Source organism: Aulonocara stuartgranti (genome assembly GCF_965226115.1).
Source record: "Aulonocara stuartgranti genome assembly, chromosome: 15".
Taxonomy (NCBI): domain Eukaryota; kingdom Metazoa; phylum Chordata; class Actinopteri; order Cichliformes; family Cichlidae; genus Aulonocara; species Aulonocara stuartgranti.
This window is the reverse complement of record NC_138951.1, coordinates 961,194-982,929: the sequence shown is the minus strand read 5'-3', so window position 1 is coordinate 982,929 and position 21,736 is coordinate 961,194. Positions and strand designations below refer to the sequence as shown.

At 44.7% G+C, this 21,736-nt stretch overlaps 2 protein-coding genes across 12 annotated transcripts in view; one reads left to right on the top strand and one right to left on the bottom strand.

Moving 5' to 3' along the window:
- cdc42bpab (CDC42 binding protein kinase alpha (DMPK-like) b) overlaps positions 1-10,351 on the bottom strand; it is a 72,440-nt gene extending 62,089 nt beyond the window's left edge. For 2 of the 11 annotated variants that reach the window (XM_082504562.1, XM_082504563.1), the window contains exon 1: positions 8,457-9,781. In XM_082504562.1, the coding sequence (XP_082360688.1) occupies positions 8,457-8,634 (178 nt within the window). In that variant the 5' untranslated portion in view covers positions 8,635-9,781. Of the gene's footprint in view, positions 1-8,456; positions 9,782-9,913; positions 10,102-10,165 lie in introns of those variants that run through there. The other 9 variants (XM_082504564.1, XM_082504566.1, XM_082504565.1 and 6 more) reach the window with 7 other exon arrangements.
- A 7,058-nt stretch (positions 10,352-17,409) lies between these two features.
- lft1 (lefty1) lies at positions 17,410-19,666 on the top strand. Its single transcript, XM_082506501.1, has 4 exons — positions 17,410-17,767; positions 17,979-18,225; positions 18,354-18,593; positions 19,009-19,666. Exons 1-4 carry the CDS (start codon positions 17,503-17,505, stop codon positions 19,328-19,330), a joined length of 1,074 nt encoding a protein of 357 aa, XP_082362627.1. The 5' UTR covers positions 17,410-17,502; the 3' UTR covers positions 19,331-19,666.
- The last annotated feature ends 2,070 nt before the right edge of the window (positions 19,667-21,736 follow it).

Below are 21,736 nucleotides of genomic sequence, written 5' to 3'. Positions count from 1 at the left end.
ACGCGATTCCTAAAAAGATGGAAATGATGACTTATTTTGTGCTAATGCAAGAAAGGCTGCACTCCAGGTCCAGCAGGAAAAGAAACATGATGAGCCAAAAGCCGAACAGCTTCATTTTCATTTAGTCTGCAAACACTGGCTGCAGTGATGGACAGACAGCTGAATGGGGAGGTCAGCCAAAGCCAACTAGCAGCCACTGTGAGGGGAGGAACAGAAGAAAGGAAAAGATGTGAAAATGAGGAGAAATGAAGGTGGAGAAAAGTGGAAAAAGGAGAGAGAAGGGCAGGGGGGGAGCATGTGCAGTCAGACCCCGGGGATCCTGAGAGGCAGGCTGATAAGCTCCATGCCCGTCCTCTGGGAAGCCTTCCCCTGCCACTCTCTGATGACACAACTACCAACAGGCATTTCTCTGCCTACAACGCTCCCAACAGATTAACCAAGTGTTTCAAAGGCCAACTGTGAATATGCTGAAAATGTACAATTTCACATGTGTTACCCTGGTGAATTCCCCCAGAGTGGACTCCAAATGAAAACAAAAGCCAGCTTTGCTATCACAGGTAAGGTGAATCTCCCCATTAATGAAACGGATAAAGTTAAAGCAAGACATCAGTTAGCAATGAAATGTAAATGTTACGGAGCTCCTCTGATGACATGGTCCAAAATACTATTTCGAGGGCACGAAATGCTAATTTGTGGGCACGAAACACTTGACCGATAACCGTGATCCTTCCCAGGCCCTTGCAGTTGGTTGACAATAAAATCTATCCCGGCGTCCAGGTCGTGCTTACGTCTGTAAGCTGGGCTCGCAGTATCCTGTTTAAATGCCTCTCCGTAATAATGGTTCCTTGCATTGCAGATTTTTCAAAATGCATTTGTAGCTCATCCCCAGCCTAAAATAAAACCCAATCATACCGTCTCTGTCCACGGTGTGTAGGTTTAGCCTACTCTCATGCTTATGTCTCTACACAGCAGTCCAGGAATTGTATCAATATGATGTGTGCACGTTATCTATTTCGTTGCCACGTTATACCCAATTCGTGCCCTCAAACTAGCATTTCGTGGCCACAAATAAGTATTTCGAGGGCACGAAATAGTATTTTGTGGCTGCAATTTATTTATTTTTTTGGACCATGTCATCAGAGGGGCTCTGTAAAATGTAGAACTTCCACTCGCCAAAAATGGCAGAAATGACATCACTATGACATGATGACGATTTAACATTTTGTTAGCTTTGCTTAATCTAACCAAAGTCAGGAACAATATTCAGTAGACAGAACAGGAATCTTGGACCTCCTGTGCATACAACAGACCCGGCTGACGTTAAGCTAACTGGTTGGAGGAGGTGCTTTCGAGTTACCCAAGAATGATCTGAAAATGTAACTTTCAGCAGCAGAGCAAATTTAGCTGCGTATACAAAGCTGCCATGTTTCAGGCGCAAGGGAATTCTGTTTTTGAACTGCTCCACATTTAATTCAGACGAGGAGTAAATTAAACGTGGAGAACAAGGATACGTGGTCTAAGAAAGGGTAAGCGGTTTCCCCTTTGGGTCCAAAAACTAAGCTGCAGACAGCAGGACAGGGCAGGCCTCTCCATCATCTGTCCTTTCCAGACACGTGCTGGCATTTGTGATCACGTGAAAAAGTGACAGAAACGCTAAGAGCTGATGAGAGCGAGCAAACAGGCATGTCGCTGTGAAAAAGGAATTCAGCAGAAAGGAAATAAACAGCGTGACCTTGCTGCGTCCAAAACACCAAAACGAGCCACAGAGCACACAATGACACAATGCGATACAGATGTCCCCGCTTCCTCGTATGACATCATGTACCCGCTGGGTCCGGAGCGCCTCACCGAGCGGTTATGGTTCCTTCCTGTTCACTGTGCCCGCCAAAGCCACCGGGCAGCCAGACAGGAAACGGCAGAACAGCTGCTGATCGAGGCCAAACACGATTTTAATATCTGACACAAACACTGACATTTGATACAGATTAGGGAACTTGAGTTATAAAATGCATTTTCTCCACATCACTCCTGAGGGTCAAATATTTTCTCACCCAATTACAATTTATCTCAAATTCTTCTTCAGCAACCTTTTCTGTTACTTCGTTTATTGATTCTTCATAATGTCAAAGACCCAAACCCAGATCATCTGCACACAATAAATCACTGCTCTGTCTTTACGATCCACCACGCAGGTGATGGATCGTAAAGTAAATTACAAACGTACATTTCCTGTGCGTGAATAAGGCCAGCTACTGCAGCACAGCTGGAACAGCAGCTTGCAATAGCTTAGTTTATGTTGCTCTGTAGAAACCTCCAGGCCTAAAAATGAAGTGCTGAAAACTGCAATCCCTCAATTGGCCACCAGAGGCAGTCTCCACAACCGTAGTTTCCCGTGTTAAAACGACACCTCTTAGCCCAAATACCCATTTTGCACACAAACTAGTTTCAGTCTCAAAAGCTAATTTCCTGCTTCATGAAAACTGTACAGAGGATGATTCTCTTTATTGCATCACTGTGGTCTCTCATTTTGAATGCTGCTAATCCAAGTCACCGAACTAGCTTTGCCAACCAAGTTCATCCTAATGGACAGTGATTACTTTCCAAAGTACTTCTACCAGCTCTGCACGGGTCTGTGAGGGGGCGTGAGGACTGTACTGTTACTTATCATTTAATAAACAAACTGTGACTCAAGTAAATGAAGCCTCAGTTAACAAAATGTAGGGCAGAACAAATCCTGGCCTTGTTTATACCTTAGTAATAAGCTGATAACTCAGCACTCCCTCCTCTTATCTATATATGGTCACTCCTGACTGAGGGGAAAAACCCCAGGATGAGTTGGCCTTTATGCGCGACTCCAACTCGACGCTGATCTTTAATGCAGAGGTTGCAGTCTGAGCATGTTTGGTCCCAACCTGCAGCGGTGGAAGGGACCGAGTGTATAAACGCAGAGGCTTAGAAAGTGTTGTGAACATGGTTGTTTTTGGTGTGGTGGACACAACTTTAAACTATGTGATCCAAAAATTCTTCTTTGGAAGCAGCGTGATTTAAGTGGCGGCTCTTTCTTTAACAGCGGAAAAACAGGGAAGAACTCAGGTCTGTGCACTATGAGATAGCCTAGTTAGGCAAAAAAAACCCACAATAATAAGAGTGTGTGTGTGTGTGTGTGTGTGTGTGTGTGTGTGTACACGCCTCCACTGCGAGCAGTGTGTGTTACACGCTGCCAAAGCCTTGCAGGGTGGAGCACACATCAGCTGCAGCTGAACAGCTGGCCACTGCAGGCTAACATCGAGTCTGGACTGAGAAAAGGTCAGGAAGCCTCCACAGTGTTTGCCAACTGTGGCCTGGCAATGCCGCCCACTCTCATTCAGCTGCCAGCCAAACCGGGGAGTGAGACTGGTGCTAAACACAAAGGAGGCGACGATGGGAGAAAAAGATCGAGCGCGCGGTGAGATTGGAAAGATCACCATCATGGGTGGGTTGGCGCCTGCCTACGTAAGCCACAGATCAATGTGAAACTAAACTGATCCGTTATTCATCTCCTGCTTGCTCCATGAAAAAGACCGTAGGTGTAGCTCAGCTGCTGAGAAAGAAGAGGAGGAGCGTTTTCTTCAAGTTAACTCTTAATCAGCTTAATCAGAAATATTTCAGCGTAATTAATTTAAAATAAGTGTGGGTGAAGAGTTGCTGGCTCAGACCGAGTTTCAGCTTCAAGTGAATAAACACACGCGCAGGCCTGAGCTGCTAGACCCAGGAAATGCTGCAATATGCAGCGTGCTTTCCCGTGTTCCCGGTGGCTGCAGGTCATGTTGGGGTCTCCATTTCAGTTGGAATGAGGTCACCCAACAAGACGAAAAGCAAACCCATTCCACGTGTTTGTCCTCTTCTTCGCTTCATAAACATCGTTGGGAAGAAAGGGGAACACTGCTGCACCTTTGTCACGGCTGTGCTGCATTAGCAAAAAGGCGCGCAGGCGCTGCAGCGTGGCTACAAAGGGCAGCTGCGAAGGTGCAGCCTCTGTGTGCCGCACAAAGGCCGAGTGCTCACAGGCTGAGGGGGTCTTAGGTTTCACTGGGCCCATCTTGAACCATTTTTCTGCATGTAGGATTAAACCGTGTTTTGAGTACGTGTTAACACCATCTTTCTGTTCCAGTCTGTTTCCTATAGAGACTCCTGTTGGTCACGTGCACTTTGGCTCCTCTGCTGAAGTACAAATAAGGAGCTATAACAGCACTGTGTCACTACTCTGGTTAGCATTTAGCTAATAAGTGTCCAAATCCTGAGAACCGCACTACATGTGCAGCAGGTGTGCTTTTTTCCTTTGACCCTGTGGCTGGGTTTTCTGCCAAGAAGAAGAAAAACATGGGAGTGGTGGCGCTCACAAAACCTTTGAGGACAAGACGAGACTTGACCTCAGTGCTACTATACTTTTTGTGTGCAGCTATGCCACAGAGGTGTGGTCTGCTGCCGTGGACGCGCGTTATCACAGGGCTAAAACCTTACACGCAGATTCCTTCCACCGAGAGGGAAGAACTATTGTCTGGACTGGCTCACTGTTACGCCGCTGTTTTTAACTACAAAAGCTGAACTGAATCACTTTCACTGGTCCATCTTGTCCATAATAAAAGACCATCTGGGAGGCAGTTTATAATGGTTTCTTCTTGGCCCTGAGCTCTTCACTGAATAACTCTTAAAAATATAAATATAGTTAAAGACTGAAAGGTGTCATTCATTGATGTGGTCACGCAGCAGCCCTTTGGATTTCATAAGGATGAGCTGATTCAACACCAACACAGTTCAAATATGGCAAATCATGTAGATGCAGCAATGATCTAGCCGACTGTTATTATTCCCGTACCACCACTCGGATAAAACACCTCCAGTTCAGCTAGTCTGGCACGCTTCAAGCCCCAGTTTGAACGGTTACGGGCTGTGAGGAAATCATAATTGACACAAAAACCACCAACGCGCTGACCAGACCAAGTCTTATTGTGGGAAACACTGAAACCTGAGCTGCTGAAATGTTGAGTGAAATTAACCAGCAGCAGCTGTGAAGTACATATGAAATATGACACAAATGTAAGAAACGTGATTATTTGCTGTCCTAGTGCGTCCAGCAGCAGGGTGTTTCTTCTGGTTCAGAAAAGCCTTTGGGCAGTAACACTGCAAATAAGCTGAACCTGTCAGTGCTGCAAATCTGTTACTTCTGATCATCTCAGACACAAAATGTCCAAACTAACATTTTAACCCCAAATTCACAAAAATAGTTACAGAAATTATTTTGTTACAGCGCTCGACGCCTTCGGCTCTGGACAGCACATGATTGGGGAAATGTTAGTTATTCTATGCAGGAAAAGAATCCCTGAGTATCGCGCTACATGTTTAATTGTTTATATATCAGAGCTGCAGATGAGCACGACAGGCAGATAAGGGACACATCCTGGACATCTGTCTGGACAGGATTTCCCTAGCCGTTTACCACTGGGGCAAACTGGTTTGACCAAAGTCCACAATGTCTTCTGCAGTCACACACTGGCATATTTACAGTGCTCGTCAGTCGTTTACATACAAGTCATCATACCGCGAATAGTGTCGGATCTCATCTGATCCACGCAGGCTCAAATATAAGAGCCTGGGAACCACCGAGGCTCACCCGGGCCACGAACTGGAAACCGTCCACAGTGAAGCAAGTTTCACATCAGCGTGGACTGACAGGGCGCCAACCAAGAAAGACGCCTCGGCTCCAAACTCAACACCTTCAAGCTCAACTGAAATTTTCAGCTCAGATGTCTTCTGGAAAAAAAGAAAACGTTTTATAGACGAGAGAGATGCTTGGACAACCACGTGTGAGGCCGCTGTCCCTTGCACTATGGTAATAGCCTTATTCTGCTACACTGCATAAAGTGGATGGAATCCAAATTTTTCAACTTCAACTCAACTGCTAGACACTGAAATCTGGACAAAGCTGGGTGTCCCAACAGGACGGCGATTCCAAATAAACAGCAAAACGAGTTTTGAAATGGTCAGCGCACGCTACCATTAAGCTTCTGGACTGGCCTTGCCAAGCCCTCGGTCTCACGCAAACTGAAAATTTGAAGACTACGCTTAAAAGCCAAGTCCATGCTAGGAAATCAACTTGTTTAAATTAAGCAATCCAGCAAGAATTGTGCCAGAAGATTGTTCACAAGTCCAAATAATTCTTATTTATATACTTAGCCTGGTGCACAACCGACCAGTGTCTGAAACCAGCCATTTTATCTGCTTTTTCCATCCCTTTAGTCCAGCGGTCTCCAACCTTTTTATGCCCGACAATATTTTCACGGACCGGCCTTTAAGGTGTCGCGGATAAATACAACAAAATAAAGCTAGTACCGGTACCGAAAAAAACAAGATTTATTCATAACACACGTGAAAAGACCCAGGGAAACAGAGTTAACGATAAAAACGATGACAAAATAACGCTGAAAACGATAAAAACCCTGAAAACCACACATTTCACACCTGAGCCTCAACTCTCGCGGCCCGATACCAAACGACTCACGGACCGGTACCGGTACGAGGCCCGAGTCCGCTGCTTTAGCTGATTGGATGCCACTTGCAAACAGAAGGATGGAACTGCACGTGGGTAGATATTCTCTGCCAACGACAGCGCTGCATGACAGAACCATGTAAGGTCATATCTTCTCTGAGTGACATCCTTCAGAGCCCAGAGTAGAACAACTGCCGGGTCCACCGTGGTAACTGTACGTGTGCGGCAGAGGATGAGAACAATCTTAAGAGCTACCTTTGAATGGATTTTGTTGAAAGGCCCTTTTTAATTAGAACTTTACAATTAAGGCACATTTCTATTCTGGAAAGGACACCGTAGCTTTGTTTGAGCAGCCATTTCAACTTACATTATTAAAATGCATAAATTTGGAGGATTCAATATCAGTGCCTTTGGAGTGGTAAATAACAAGCAGCAACACGGGACCTCCAGGCAATTATGACAGCTTGAATCTGCATGTTGTGTCTGCTAGAGCTCAGTTTCTAGTGACAACACAGGGAAATGTCACGATGAGGTCACCACTTGGCACTCAGGCGCCTCTCCTTAAAGGCTTGGGCTCACTGGCATTGTTGCAAAGCCAACTTGATGCAGCACATCAGCTGAGAACTAGCAAAGGGGGGCAACAACTGATTGTCCTAAAGGAAACATGTTTCAGCAGAGGCACAAAAGTACCTCGTCATCCTCATGCAGACTCCCCCAAAAAACATGAACAATGGCCAAATCCAGCCACTTCCAGCCTGCACAACTGCGTTTTTAGCACAGAATAGGTTGGCCAGATGGTGGCTGGTGGGGTAGATGAACTTAGCAGCCACAGGCAAAAGATTTAACACGTGTTTAACTGCCATCCTGTCTGTCTGTGACACAGTCACTCACTGACGGGCCAAACGGCTAGTCTGTCTGTAGAGGGGTTTTTTGTATTTTTAGAAACATAGACAAAAAGATTCCTGCAGATATGACACACAAGCGCTTTCCTTCTAATATGTCGCCTCATTGCCTTTTGTTTTAATCCACATTTCTGCTGTGAGGTCAATGATTTGCTCCTGCACTGCCACCCTTCTCTCAGGGCTGTAAAAGACAGCGCAGTCCAGGCAGCCAGGCATGCTCCGGCAGCTAGCTGGGCCTCTGCCCTACATAACAAAAAAAGGTGAGTCGCTCACATTCCTGCTTCATGCACAAACCAAACCCCAATGTCACACACACACACACACACACCTTCTCTTGTTGGTGTGTGTGGTCTTCCTGCTGTTCTCCCTTTCTCTAACCTTAGGGAGTCTTAAAGTTACAAAACAGCCAGAAAAAGGCAGAACCCCCCCCCCCCTCTGTAGAAACTAATCAAAGCATGGGCGTGTGCAAGTGATTTCTGTCTGATGGGACAACTCTACCCTTCACGTGCATACAAACCCAAGCAAACTGACATGCAAAGTAGCCGTGATGACAGGAAAGCCATCTACTTCACATTAAGTGCATTCCCACTGGAATACATGGCGGCCTGCAGGGGAGAGAACATCTTTATTGGACCCGTCCCGGAAGCATTTCAAATCCGAACAGGCCTGCTCACCAGCCGATACATCCTCTTTTATCATTGTCAGCTTGGTATTTTACAGCATCTCTGTTTTTGGTAATAAACTGGCACCTTCTGTTTTAATGTCTAACCCTCCAACATGCTTTTGTTTTTTTCCAAAACACATAAAACATTTAACTACAGGAGAGTAAAGTGGCCTTGCTTGGCCCCTTCTCTCTTTAGTTTTTAGTGCGAGCCAGTGTGTTAAGAGGAGGCCAAAGTGAGCCCTGCTGCTTCTATAAAAGGAATGTGATGGGAGAAAGGGAGGGCCACTGCGCCAACAGTATTATTAGCTTGATCATCTTACCAAAGAAAGAAAGGGAAAATGGAGTAAATAAGAAGAATACATACCCCATTCCAAAAACTCCAGGACGTTTTTCTCCCTTCTGAGGGGGGAGTTGTTGCACTCATCATAGAGGCACACCAGGATATCCAGCAGCGTCTCCACACTCAGGCACTGGCCATTAGACTGAGCCGGCCCGTCCAGGATCAGCTTCTCCAGCTTCTTCAAACGCACCTCTCCCGACATGTTCTATTCCTTACTGTTGGCCTTTTGAAGCAATGGTGATGGATGGGGTTGGACGAGCAAACACCTCCTCGGCCTGGAAGTCAGCGCAGAGGGGGGCCTTGAAAAGTTCTCGCCACTGCACGTCTCGAAAAATAATCAAACTTTTGCGCGTTGAGGCCAAGCCGGTGCTAAATAAGCGATAAAATGCGCCTAATCATGACCTTCCTCTCGAGAGCCAGTATCTTGAAGCTGGGTGAGACGTGCAGCACTTCCCCATTTTTTAATACCTATCCCCCCAACCCCTCAAAGGGTGCATAAGAAAAGAAGTAAGCCTGTAACAGACCCTGGCTGCTCCGGGCCGGCTGATTTTGTTGGAATCGCAGCGTTAGCAGGCAGTTTTCTGCTCTCCTCTGGCGTTAAGAGAATATATATATATATTTAAAATAACCTAGTCGAAGCCGTTCAGAACCTCTCCCTGAGTTGAGACAGATATTTGGGATTCTCCATTCTTGCAGCAATCCAAAAAATGCAAACCAGATCTGCAATGCTACAAAGCCCCAGCGCCCCTCCTCTGCTCCAGGAATGGAAGGGCGACAGCAGCTTAGCAGCCTGCTAGGTTAGCTGTTCAGCTAACCAGGGAGCTAACGTTAACGCTACTTTTCTCCGTTCCTTGATGCCACAACTTCCCCCTTTTCCCGGGAGTTGACATGTAACACGCAGCGTTAACACGTCTCAACCAAATGCCGTCTGTCTCTGACAATGTGTATATATATATATATTTTTTTTTTTATCTAACTGCAAAATATCCCCTTGTTTTCACAACTCACTGCTGGGAGATATGTTCTTTAAATCCCAATCTTCGTCAACGTCTCTTTAGTTTCTTCACAGTTCAAACGCGATGGTTAGCCAAGAGTTCCAACCAGCCTGTAAGTTAGCCGTCAAAGGAGAAAAATGCGGCTCCTTTTTTTCTCTTATGAAGGTTGCAGAAAAGCTCGTTTCACGTCAGGGGGAAGCTGTATTCTCTAGCCTCGCTTATTCCAAATACGGGACACTGCCTAAATTCCCCCCCGTCCTTCCCTTTGCACCGCCGGTCGTTCGCTGCTTTGCCGTCTTTCCTCAGTCAGCTACCAGCGGCTCGATGCCAGAGGCTTTAAACTGAAAAGATAACCCACTATACACTGCTCTGGTGCGCTGCAGCACCGCGCTGCATTGTGGGAAAAGTGGCTCTGCTGGAAATTATGAATGGCTTACAAATAGCTCTCGTCAGAAACGTAATTATGAGTTATTGATAAATACGTACCTTCTTTTTTAACCATAGAAGATCCTTCTAGAAGTAAGTCTCTCCAGTATGCGACCAATCATCCGGACTAATGTTTCTGGGCTGTTATTTGGGGAATTATTTTTGAAATTTTATTAAATTACTTTAAGTAAAAAGTAAAATTATTAATTATCACGTTTTTAGTTAGGTTGTTGTTTTTTTCTTTGGACGTTATACTTCTACCACCGTGTTTGCTGTTGTGGATATCTCGCGGATATTTCAGTCTCGTCTTACCAGTTTGATTTGAACACGGTGTCTCTGAACACGTTTCGACGCTGTCCAAAAAAAGGTTATCAGTCTGTGATGTTAGGTAACGCGTTTACAGTTTCCAACTTCCACGCATGCTCGTTAATCCGCCATGTTTCCCGTGTCTCGAGACGTCCTCTATAGCTCGCGGCCTATCTACCACTGTTCTAACGTCTCTGGTCGCTGCTGCAGGCAAAATCCCAGATCATCATCATGGCGCCCGTCACAGCATCTGCTGTGCGAATGGGAGAGGCGGGGGGGTGTTGATGGGAGGGGGTGTTGTCAATATTGTGAATGGGAACTGCGGGCTGTGTGCTGGTGGCGTCTTTTTCTTCACGCGGGAGTAACAATGACTGCTGTCCCTGTAACCGACCGCAAACACAGCACTTAAACGAGATACAGTCCAGCCTGCGTCAGTGCAACTGTGTCGAGTCCAGCTAGCTGTGACAGTGAGCCACCTCACACAGCCACATGCATCAAATATGACAGTCAGATTCCCCACAAACCATTATGCAATCTACCAAATGTGTCTCGCTTTTGCATTCACAGTCACACCTTAAATGTCTGACACAAAAAGGGTCTGTGTGGCACGCTCTCGCTCCCTATTTGCATAGAAACAGTGCATGGGGTTTCATGTAGTTCAGAGTCTGAACTGATCATTCCTTGTTTGGAAATGATCCCTTTAGTGCTTATCACTGCTCAAAGTGCACCCAGTAATCAATAACGGCCTAAGCAGCTGAATGTTTGGGGGAAGGGAGACGGAGAGAGAAGGAGAAGGTGTTTGAGGCCACACACCCCAACAAAGGGGAACATAAAACTTCCATACTTAAGAAAATAAATAGTTCAGGGCCCCCTGACTGTAGAAGAAAGACACGAGATGTGATGAAGTAAGCGCACAACAACGTGCCATATAAGACGCAGTCACCTGATTAAAGGGAAATCAACTCTGATGTCATATAGTAGTGGTACAATAGCTATATCAAGCTATATAGTTTATGTCTTCCATATTTCCAGCCATATCCATAATCACATACTGTGTATGCTACCATTGTATGTAGTGTGTTATCTTACTTTTTTCACTGATTGTACTTATTTGTATTTTTGTATTTCCTTCTGATATCTGTACCTGAGCTGAGGTGACGCAAAAATGTCCCCGTTGTGGGATCAATAAAGTCTTATCTTATATTCTTGTACACAACACTTAAAAGTGCCCTCTTTTCACTATTTTTCCAAACTATTTTCATTGTTTGAAAGCACGATGTCAATAAAGATTCTGATTCTGAAGCAGTGCAGTTACGTCTGAGTGCTTTTGTTATTAGACACAATTCCTCGCACAAGTGTTGTTGCTATATTTCCAACACACTTGCTGTGTTTGCTTCTGTTTGTCAGCCTGCACTGAGACTGCTGTGCTTTGATTGAGTTTTCATTGTTGATTGTTTGGAGATGTTCATCACCCTTGTTGGATTGAACAGTTAACCGAGTCCATCAGAGAGCCAATCATCAGTGTTACTCTGCACAGCTCTGCACTCTTGGCCCAGTTTGGCTGTGAAAGGGAGGAGTACACACAACCTTCACTTCCAGCAGGCGTGATGGTTGCTGGAAACGGGTCTCGTGTGTCCGCGTGGATATTACATTCAAATGTGGATCATGTGATCAGGACATTTCACGTTGAACGCGTCCGTTTGCCATTTTATCGATGCATGTTCAATCTTCACAAGTAAGCACATTTTATCAGTAAAGTTCAAAAACACACAGCACCAAATGCTTCAGGACAGCGAGCAGCTCGACCATGAAAATGAAACGATGTGTGGTGAGAAAGCAGAAATCATGTGGCGTCTGCTGAGATAATCCTGTCACAGGTCGCTCTGAGCGCTTCGCAATCTTTTTGCCAAACCCAGTGAAACCGAGCGCCTTCGGTCTCGGTGCGTTCACTGCATATACTGAGGTGTATTTGTATTACAACACTTTAACGTGGAAGGATTGTTATTATTTCTCTTTCCAAAATTGTCACTTCCTGCACTGGTAGTTTAGAAGTATGTGATGAACAGGATCTAATCAGTCTGATACGACACTCAGTCCTCATTAATATCGTAAAAACGTGTTTGGTAGGTGAATTATGTTCATGTAAAGCGTCTATAGTTAGTTTTAAATGCTTTTAAATGCTTCTGTCCTTCAGCAGACTTGATCACATCAGAGTTTGTGTGACATGGGTCTTGAAAGTTCGTAGAAATGTGAAATCCTTCCTGGTCGACACTCGGACTCTTTTTGTCCTCGCATCAATCCGGTGTCATTTTGTCGTGAAAGAATGAATATCATGTAAAACAGCAGTGATGGTTGCTCACGGCGTACAGTGCTTTACACATCTATTAGAACACCAGCCCATGTAAGGTTTATGCAACACTTACTTGAAATCAGTGGTGCTAAACATAGGGCCCGGGGCCAGAATCTGCCCGCCAAAGCCTCCAATCCGACTGCAGGGACGACTTTGACTGCGAGGATGGATTTTTGGACTTTAAACTGTGTATTTATAACTTTTATATGACGTTTTCTGCTGACTAAGATTCCTGCATGGCCATTCATGCTACACCAAAGTATTTAAGTAATGCATAAACAAATAAATGGCAGACAACTTCCTGTTTTTCGCTGTGTACTGTGGACACTTTGGGGGGGAAAGAACATTTTCTGTGAATGAACAAAAACTGTGTTATATAAATATGATCGTTTTCAGTGATTTTACACATCTTTCATGTAGAAAAACGGACGTGTGCTGTTGAAATTCTTTATGTTCTATGCACATATCTCTGGGATTAAATGTGGTTAAATGTCACAGAAAGGCTAGTTTGACTCCTCCAGCCCACTTCAGATCACTGTGGGTTACCTGTGGCCCTTGATGTAAAACGAGTCAGCATCTCTGCTCTAAAGTGTCACAGTGACCAAAGTCATTCCTGATATTTCTGTAATGGTTAATCGACCAGTGTGCGCAAGCTGTTAAATCAAAATGCTGCTTTTAATGCCAAACTACAATTATTGCTGTTATCCATGAATTTTCACATTTACTCTTAATAAAATAAAATAAATAAGGTCATTTTAAACAAGTGCTTGACAGATTTCTGAGATATTTTTCTTGTTTTTTGACAAGGAGGTTAATAAATTTAAGCACTGCAAGTATCCTGTTAAAAGTCACGTACAATGAACAATTCAGTTCAACTGTTATGTTCACAAGTGGTCTAATTAGAATAGGACAAAGCAATAAGGGCAATAAAGAGATCTAAGTGTACATTTATTCATATATTTATTTCCTCGATGATGCTATCAATCCAAGTGTCGATGTTGCCTTCCTGCTATCTATTTAACGTCGTCATGATTATCGGATCTTTTGAACGTAGCACAGCGCAAATGGGGGTTTCGGGGTGGAAGTTTCCTTTAAAGCCTCTACGCGCTTGCGCACGGCGTCCTCTGCTGTACAAACCGTTTCAGCACAGCTACTGAAAGCCACGAGCCTTTTTGTAAGTTGCACAACAGAGCTGTTGAATTTCTTGCGTGAGATTTTCCCTCATCGGGTTGTAGATTTTGAAATATTTCCTAGGAGCCACGATGGTTCAGTCCATCACAACTGTCGATGAATTAAAAGCCAATGAAAATATGTACTGATAGTCCTAATTAAACGTGTCTGATCCCATTTGTCTGCAGCGGGGTCAACGCGCATGTCTGCGCTGACTGATCCGTCATTCGCTGTGCGAAATGCAATTAAACCGTCCTGCGGTTGGTCGACATCGCGGAGGGCAGTAACAGTATTGCCCTGCACGGGTCTAGCGCTTCGTCTTTGTCACGCACTGATCGATGATTATTGGCAGCCAGCTTTAGATCCAGACGCGTCTGCGGGAGCTGAAAGAGAAGAGCTGGTGTGGACCATTAATGTGCAAACTAGTGCGGTTCATTTCTCCAAATATTTGGCGTGGAGATAAGGCGGCCAGTAGCAGTGCTTGACAATGCTCGAGCGCATCATAATGGGGCTTTTGCCGTGACCACCAACACAAGTTCAATATTGACTTTTTGGAGCATGCAGCAGCTCCGCCTTGTTCCCAGGGAGACGCGTAATAATGAGATGCTACAACATAATGCGCAAACCAAACTGCGCCTCTGCCCTCTTCCTGTATACGCATTCAAAGCAGAAACAGGGAGGTCTGATGCTGCGCAAATGGAACGGATTGACCTATAAATTGGACTGCTTTTGAATGCAAATGGGCGGATACTAATTAACACCTGCGTTGTGGATTGAAGGAGCTCGTTGGGCCTTTGATTGAAAAGAAATGGCACCTATGAGTGTATGAGATGCGGCTTTGAACTAGGCAGCTCGTCTCTGAGCGTCATGGGAAGGAAGGAGGACTGAGAAATATCACACAAAGGCCATCTTAATTTCCCAAATTAGGGGTTGTAATGTGAGGCAGAGCGGACAGCAGAGTATTTTAGGCTGTGGAGAGCAGGCACTTAGACTGGCATCTGGCTGGACTGGACAAGATTTGCTTGGAATTTACATGTCTGCTGACCACAGACAGTCTACAGGTTTGGACCTCACCCGTGGCTCTTTGTTATGGAGGATGCGCTGATTATTATCATTAGCATACACTTTTGAGCAGCTTTATCCTTCCTTCGGTGTTTGAAGGAAAACAGAAGTAACAGTATACCATCAGTGTGCACGAACAACACCACTTTATTTTATGTTCAAGATCCCTGTAACAGTCTGTGATGAGTCATAACCCTGATAAACACAAATTACATTTTTTGATTAAAATGCAACTGAAATTAAAAAAATGAAGTCAAAGGTTTGTTTGTTAATGAATTGTCAAGGAAACCATGCTTGGCATAAACTGAATGTATATTTATCCAATGGCATGGAACATTTACAGGTACATGTAATCAAATTACTTTAAGTCAGCATTTTGGGCATGCTTTTTATTTTTAATTTAATCCCAGCTGTAATCTTTGAAGAAAACAAAAAAGCATTTCATATTTTGGGGAAACAAACAATTTCAAATAGTTTTTAAAGCGTGCCAGAGAAGACGAATACAAGACGTCACCCCTCTGTGGCTCAGATGTTGGACTATTGGAGTCTAGGCTGAGTTCAGGTTAGTCGGGGTTACTTGTAATCCTCACTGAGACCTCAAAGAGTTAACAACATGTAGTTTGGGGTAATGGCTGAACATGGTCTCTTTAGACTGTTGATTAAAGCCTAATTAACGAGTCTCATCGTTTAAATGAATAAAATGAACAAAGTGTCTGGTGACTAATGTTGTTTCCACTAATTGGGTTGTAAGAATGCCACAGACGTCAAATGTCCCAACCAAAAACACAATATCTATATATACATATTAAATATCATGAAACCAAAGACTGACGCTGTTAGAATGAACTAAAATTAAGCGAGTTTCTTTTTTATTAAACAAACTGAATTTTTTAGAGTTTAGAATAAAGCAAAAGAAAAACTACAGGAAGTGATACGGTGAACTTCTAAAGCTAACTTTAATAAAATATCTGCTTATTGGGATTTTGGATATGTGCATGACCGTGCACACGTTTGTATTGTATTGTTATACCACAGTGCCATTCTGAAGCGATGAACTCTCACAGTGTGACAAATACCACACATACATATATAATAATGAAAAAAGTGCACAAAAGAACATTTTTTAAGGATAAAATCAAATCAGGAGCAAACCGAACTGCAAACCTGACCTTCATCAAAATCAGAACACAAACACAGGCGCACACGGACCCTGCCAAAGGCTTCTGATGCTGACTTACAACCAGCTGCAATGCAGGATCCCGACACAGACGCACGTTTTTAGTATAACTGAAATAAACAGGATGGATCACATCTATTTGTTACCCGCTGATTATCCCTCTGCACACTTACACGTACTTTACCTTTGCACACACGCAGCCACGCCGAGCCCGTTTCCAATAAATGCATTTCAAAGATTACAACACACGTGCACCGTGTCATGTGCTACTGGGGCTCTGCCACTAATTAATAATTTGTCTTTACTGGGCAGATGCAACCTCTCGAGCTGCTACAAGCGGGTCTGGCAGTCATCTGTCATTTGCTCTTCCTGTGTGCTCCTTCAGTCTGTCTGACATCTCTAAGCAAACACGGCCAATACACAACCAGAGCCTGGAGCTTCTGGGCAGCCAGTGAGAGCAACCCTCTAATGTTTGTGTGACAAAAAAGGCAAGGCAAATCCTCGCAATGGAATCAGATAATCACCAACTTGTGAAGAGCCTGCCCCAATCCACATCCACCCCCTGCCTCCCCCCACACACACTCCCTTTCTCATACAGCCCCTGGATTAAACTGTCTGTTTGGCTAATAATTTTAATCTGCTGGAGTGGACCTAGAATGGGTTACAGGGGTCCGAATAAACATCTAATCCCCTAGCGTCCCCTCCTCCCTCGAGGCCCTGCACTCCTTCTCCATGGACCCCCCACCCACTCACTCCCTTGCTTGTTATAGACTCAAGGTGAACATGCTGCTTGGTTTTAGACCCTTTTGCTGGATAAAAAAGGTTCTGCAGCCATCCAGACAGAAGTTAAGCCCATCGTGTGACAAACTGCTGCCAGACTGGGCCCAGGCTGACATTGTCCAGTGGAATGTACACATCAGAGTGTGTATGTGTGTGTGTGTGTGTGCAGACAAGGGTGCTAAGGAGGAGAGGGCACTTCAGGTTCACAGGGTCAAGTAATGTCTGTCTGAGGCACATATGTAGCTGCATAGGACACACCGTGGGAGGACAGTATTCCAATTTAAGAGAAATTAGTGTCCAGATAAAGACAGCAACGGTCATTTATTCAACTTAACCAAAAAAGCTCTTCAGCACTTCAAATACGACAAGCTTGCTACAAATAAAACCCTTCTTCTCCACAGTGTTCTTCTTTTCAAAATCAAGTAAAAGCAAAAATATAAGCACATAAAACAAAGATCACGTGATTGTCTTGTCACTTAAATACACAGCAAGAAACGGATTTTAAAGAAATCCTCCTTCTGGCCACATCAAACATAACTGCGGTGAAATTACACGGATGGCCCTCAAGTCTTAATTGTTGCTGTTTGAAGTATGGCCACTTAGATATCCTGTTTAGGATGGGGCTGTATTGTCGCACCTTTGTTCTGATAAGGGTCCCTGCCCCCATCGACAAAGTGCGAAAGACGGGGAGGACCCGCAACAATATAAGGGACCAGAGGAGTGTCAGAGGGACACACTCTGTCTCTCCTGCGCTACTGTGCTGCCGTCTGTCACACTGAAGTTTCCTTCTCTCTCTCTTTCGTCATGGATTTCCTTCGGGCTTGTGTCCTTTTCGCCGCTCTCTTCGGTCTCGTTAAGGCTTTTACGCATCAGGATATGAAGGACGCACTGCTACAGAAGCTTGGGATGGATGAAGTTCCTAGAATCCATAAAAGGGATGTGGAAAATCTCGTGATTCCGGCGCATATAAGAAATAAGTACACGAGCATGCTGAAGATGCACCACAGCAGGAGGCGCAGATCGTTGCCTAGTCTTGCGGGCATCCTGAAAGGAATCCCCGGCAATGCAGGTAGGCACTTTTAAATGTTTAACAAATGGAGCATGCAGATTCAAAAAGAGAAAAGAAAACGATTTTGCTGTAGAGTATTTTACGTGCATAATAGCTGTAGGCCTAACACCCGGTGCACTTTTACGCACCAGTGTATATTCATGAAAAACGTCATTTTAACCTTCGCAAGAGGCGAAATTGACTAAAAAGCTGGAAATGGTTTGTGTCTTAGATATTTCCGGGGAGTACGTCTACTCTGACACCAGTCGGCAACGCGTGATGTTCGACATGGAGGCGAGGATCCCGGATAATAGTGAGGTGACCATGGCCGAGCTGAAGCTCTACCAGCGGGCTTCCCACCACAAACGATTCACGGTGGAGAGGAAGAGCCACCGGCCCGTCAGCAACGCCAGGGTCAGCATCTACTGGGTGGAGGTGCTGCCCAACGGATCCAACCGGACGTCGCTGGTAGATTCGCGGTAAGGGATCCGTTAAATTAGCCCCCCCCCCCATCAACTTGCTATCTTAATTAAAAGACAGCGGTATTCTTCTCCGCTAGTTATCAGTTGGAGCTCACTTTAATGAATTGCCCCCATCGCGTTTACAGGTTGATCCCCATTCACGAGACAGGCTGGAAGAGCTTTGATGTCACCCAGGCGGTGCACTATTGGTCCAAGACACAGCAGAAGACACCTATGCACCTGGAGGTGTGGATCGAGGGCGAGAGACCTGGCAGTTATGCGGCAGAGATGGCCAAGAGTGTCCGCTTTACCACCCAGGAGCAGACGGACAACACCTTGGGAAAGCCCGAGCTCGTCCTCTACACACTCAACCTCGAAGAGTACGGGTAAGGGCGCGAAATACAGGATATTGTGTCAGTGTGACAATTAACCCTGTGCTGTTTTTACCTGTCAGCATTTGCATTCGTTAATAGAAGTGTTGCGTGGTGGCAAAGGGGCGGAGGTTTACAGATTCTCGTGCTTCAGAGAAATCTAGCAGCAAATTACAGACTGGCACTGAAGAGCACCATATGCTCTCTATCACGAATGATCCAAAGTCATTTGAAGTAATATAACCGAAAACACAAACCAGTCTATAAATTGACCACTGCATAGCAAGCACGGGTGTAGCTAAGAAATTTGGGGCCTTTGACAGCTTTTGGAGCACCTGACCCCCCCCCCCCCCGCAAAACAAATCAATTAAATCGCATTACTGCTAATGCTAGCAGCTGTCAGCTAACTTTCCTTGTTTTTCGTCCTCAGCTCTCGCGGTGACTGCGACAACCAAAACAAAGACACCTGCTGCAGAGAGGAGTACTTCATCAACTTCCGCGCACTGACATGGACACAGTACTGGATCATTGAGCCGGCTGGGTACCAGGCTTTCAGGTGCGCCGGTGGCTGCAAGCAGCCCAAGCGCAACTTCGGGTACGGCGAGCGGCGGTGCACGGTGTCCGAGAGTGCGCCTTTACCCATCATGTACCTGGTGAAGAAAGGGGACTACACCGAGATAGAGGTGGCTGAATTTCCCAATATGATCGTAGAAAGGTGCGCGTGCACTTTGGACAACATCTCGATAGTATGAAGTCACGGGAAAGGCTCGTAAGAATCCAGACTGGGGGCGGGGATGTGTTCTGAGTACACGCGTGGTGTTGTTTTCAATGAAGTGTTGATATATTTAATGCACACCTGATACTTTATATTTAAAAGGACCTTTACCCGGAGTTTCAGTACTCCTGCCTAAACTCCATCTACAAGCACTTTGATATATTTTGTACATTTTGATAGTTTTTTCCTTTTTTTATACTTGAATTTGTGTGAGCTGCGTTGAGTCATTCAAATTCTGTTTGATGTGTTATATTTTCCACCTGTAAATAATATGAATGAGTTTATGTTTAGAAAATTAAAATATTTTGTCTCACTTAAAGCTCCTGGTCGCTGCTCCTCCTCCCTGCTGTCGGGCACGTCTCTCTGGCTCCATTCACATTCATGATCACATTCAAATGTAGTTACATACAGCTGCCTGTGTCTTTCGCCTTGTTGTTTGCACTTATAGGAAGTTGTAATGCGGAGCAAATCATTTGGCTAATGACTTATAACACCTGTTACACTGAGGCCACGCTGTCATGTAGGTCAAACGAGCTTTATTTGCAGTGGGAAGGAGCTACGTGGGTGCTTACAGAGAAACATGAAGTCTATTCACATGAAGCTCGTGCGTTTACAGCAGGCTTAGAGGGCCAAACATTACTAATCAGAGCCAATAGCTAATGCACTGTTTGCTGCCTGACTGGGAGGTCTTGTCATTCGCTAATATGCTGCTGATGTGGGTAAACATGCTGCAAAGACAAGCAGCTGGCTGTCTGAGTGAATATCTATCACGCACCTCAGCAGGAAAAGAAAAGGAAACACGGGTGGTACAGGAAAGACCACACATGCTTCACATGTGCATATAAACATGTTTAATAGTACTTATGCAGTATCGGCCTCACCTCTGAGATGCTTCTGTTGTTCATTCAGTCTTTTTCTTGGCCGGATTACTCGGTCAGCAGTTATCGGGACCTTTGGTGGTGCTTCATGATGTGGTCCTTCACCAATGGTGCCATTCTGCTGGAATTAAATGTCACTTTAAATGATGACATAACCACAAAAGTCCTTCCCAGTAGATACGGGGGTAACAATTCAACCTTTTACAGAAAAAAAAGATTCTGCAAGTAATTTTATATAGTGAAGTTTACAGGAAAGGAGACACGATCACTGTCAGTCATTTTAAGTGATTGTGAGCAGTGGTGGCTCAACCTTGCCTTTCACATTCACATACACGTGGATGGTGCATGTTTTCCTTTCATGTCATTAGCGCTGTGCGAAAAGTCAAAATCGGCCACACAACAATACATTACAGTGAAAGAAGAAAAAGTGGAAGAAACTGTCTTGTTCTTAAGACAACATCAGGATGAAGTCATGATGGATGCAGCGTCTCACATGCTGGTGAGTCTGGGGGAGATGGTTTTCTTGCTGGAGGTTTGCAGTTTCTGGCTGCTCGTGTTTTGCAGCTCGGGACAGATGTCAGATGTTGCCTGCTTGTAATCACTAAGAAGCCGGGAAGACTTTGTCAGCACAAAGGTACATCCTACACTAAAACAGGAGCTTTTGGCCAGCACGGGTAAACTTTACGATTGGTGTAACCCGGGGGTGGGGAACTCCAGGCCTCGAGGGTCCCGGTGTCCCGCAGGTTTTAGATGTGTCAGCTGATTTAAACGGCTAAATGAGCTCCTCAACATGTCTTGAAGTTCTCCAGAGACCTGATAATGACCTAATCATTTGATTCAAGTATATTTAAACAAATATAAGACTGACGTGTGACAGCATGTCTGTTTCGTCTGAGCTAAATGGTAAGATCTGCAACTGAGCCTCAGGACGAGCTGCAACGCTGGAGCAAATCACACAAAGCTTTTGTGGAGGAGCACAACACTCCTTGATGTCTGCACTGCAAGGTACAAGTACCACATGATGTCACGGAGGTGGTATCTGTACCTGTTCTGGCAAAGCATCGTGCTCGGTGTTGTTAATGCACATGCTGATCTTACATGATTTTCATTTCTCTTGTTTTAAAACAATATTTTCATTTTTCCCATTTATATGAATCTGATGTTCAGATTTCTGCACTAAGTTGTTGAAAGTACTTCCAATATGAAGCAGGATTTTTGTTTACATTTTCAGCATGCATATTTGTTCAATGCAAAAAACAAACAAACAGTTTTGTTGTTAAATAAAACCAGCAAAAGTTATGATTATCATACATGTTATGGAAATGCAAATAAAAAGTAAATTTGGTGTCAATAAGAAAAAAACTGTCTAGAAAATTCATTTCCAAATAAGGAATACGTTTACTGTGTATGCCCGATGTGGCATACGCTCCAGCGTTTTAGAACATTTGTCCAGTAATTTATTGCAGTTGAAGTCATTCGGTCCAGTGAACAGCTTGAACTGGTAC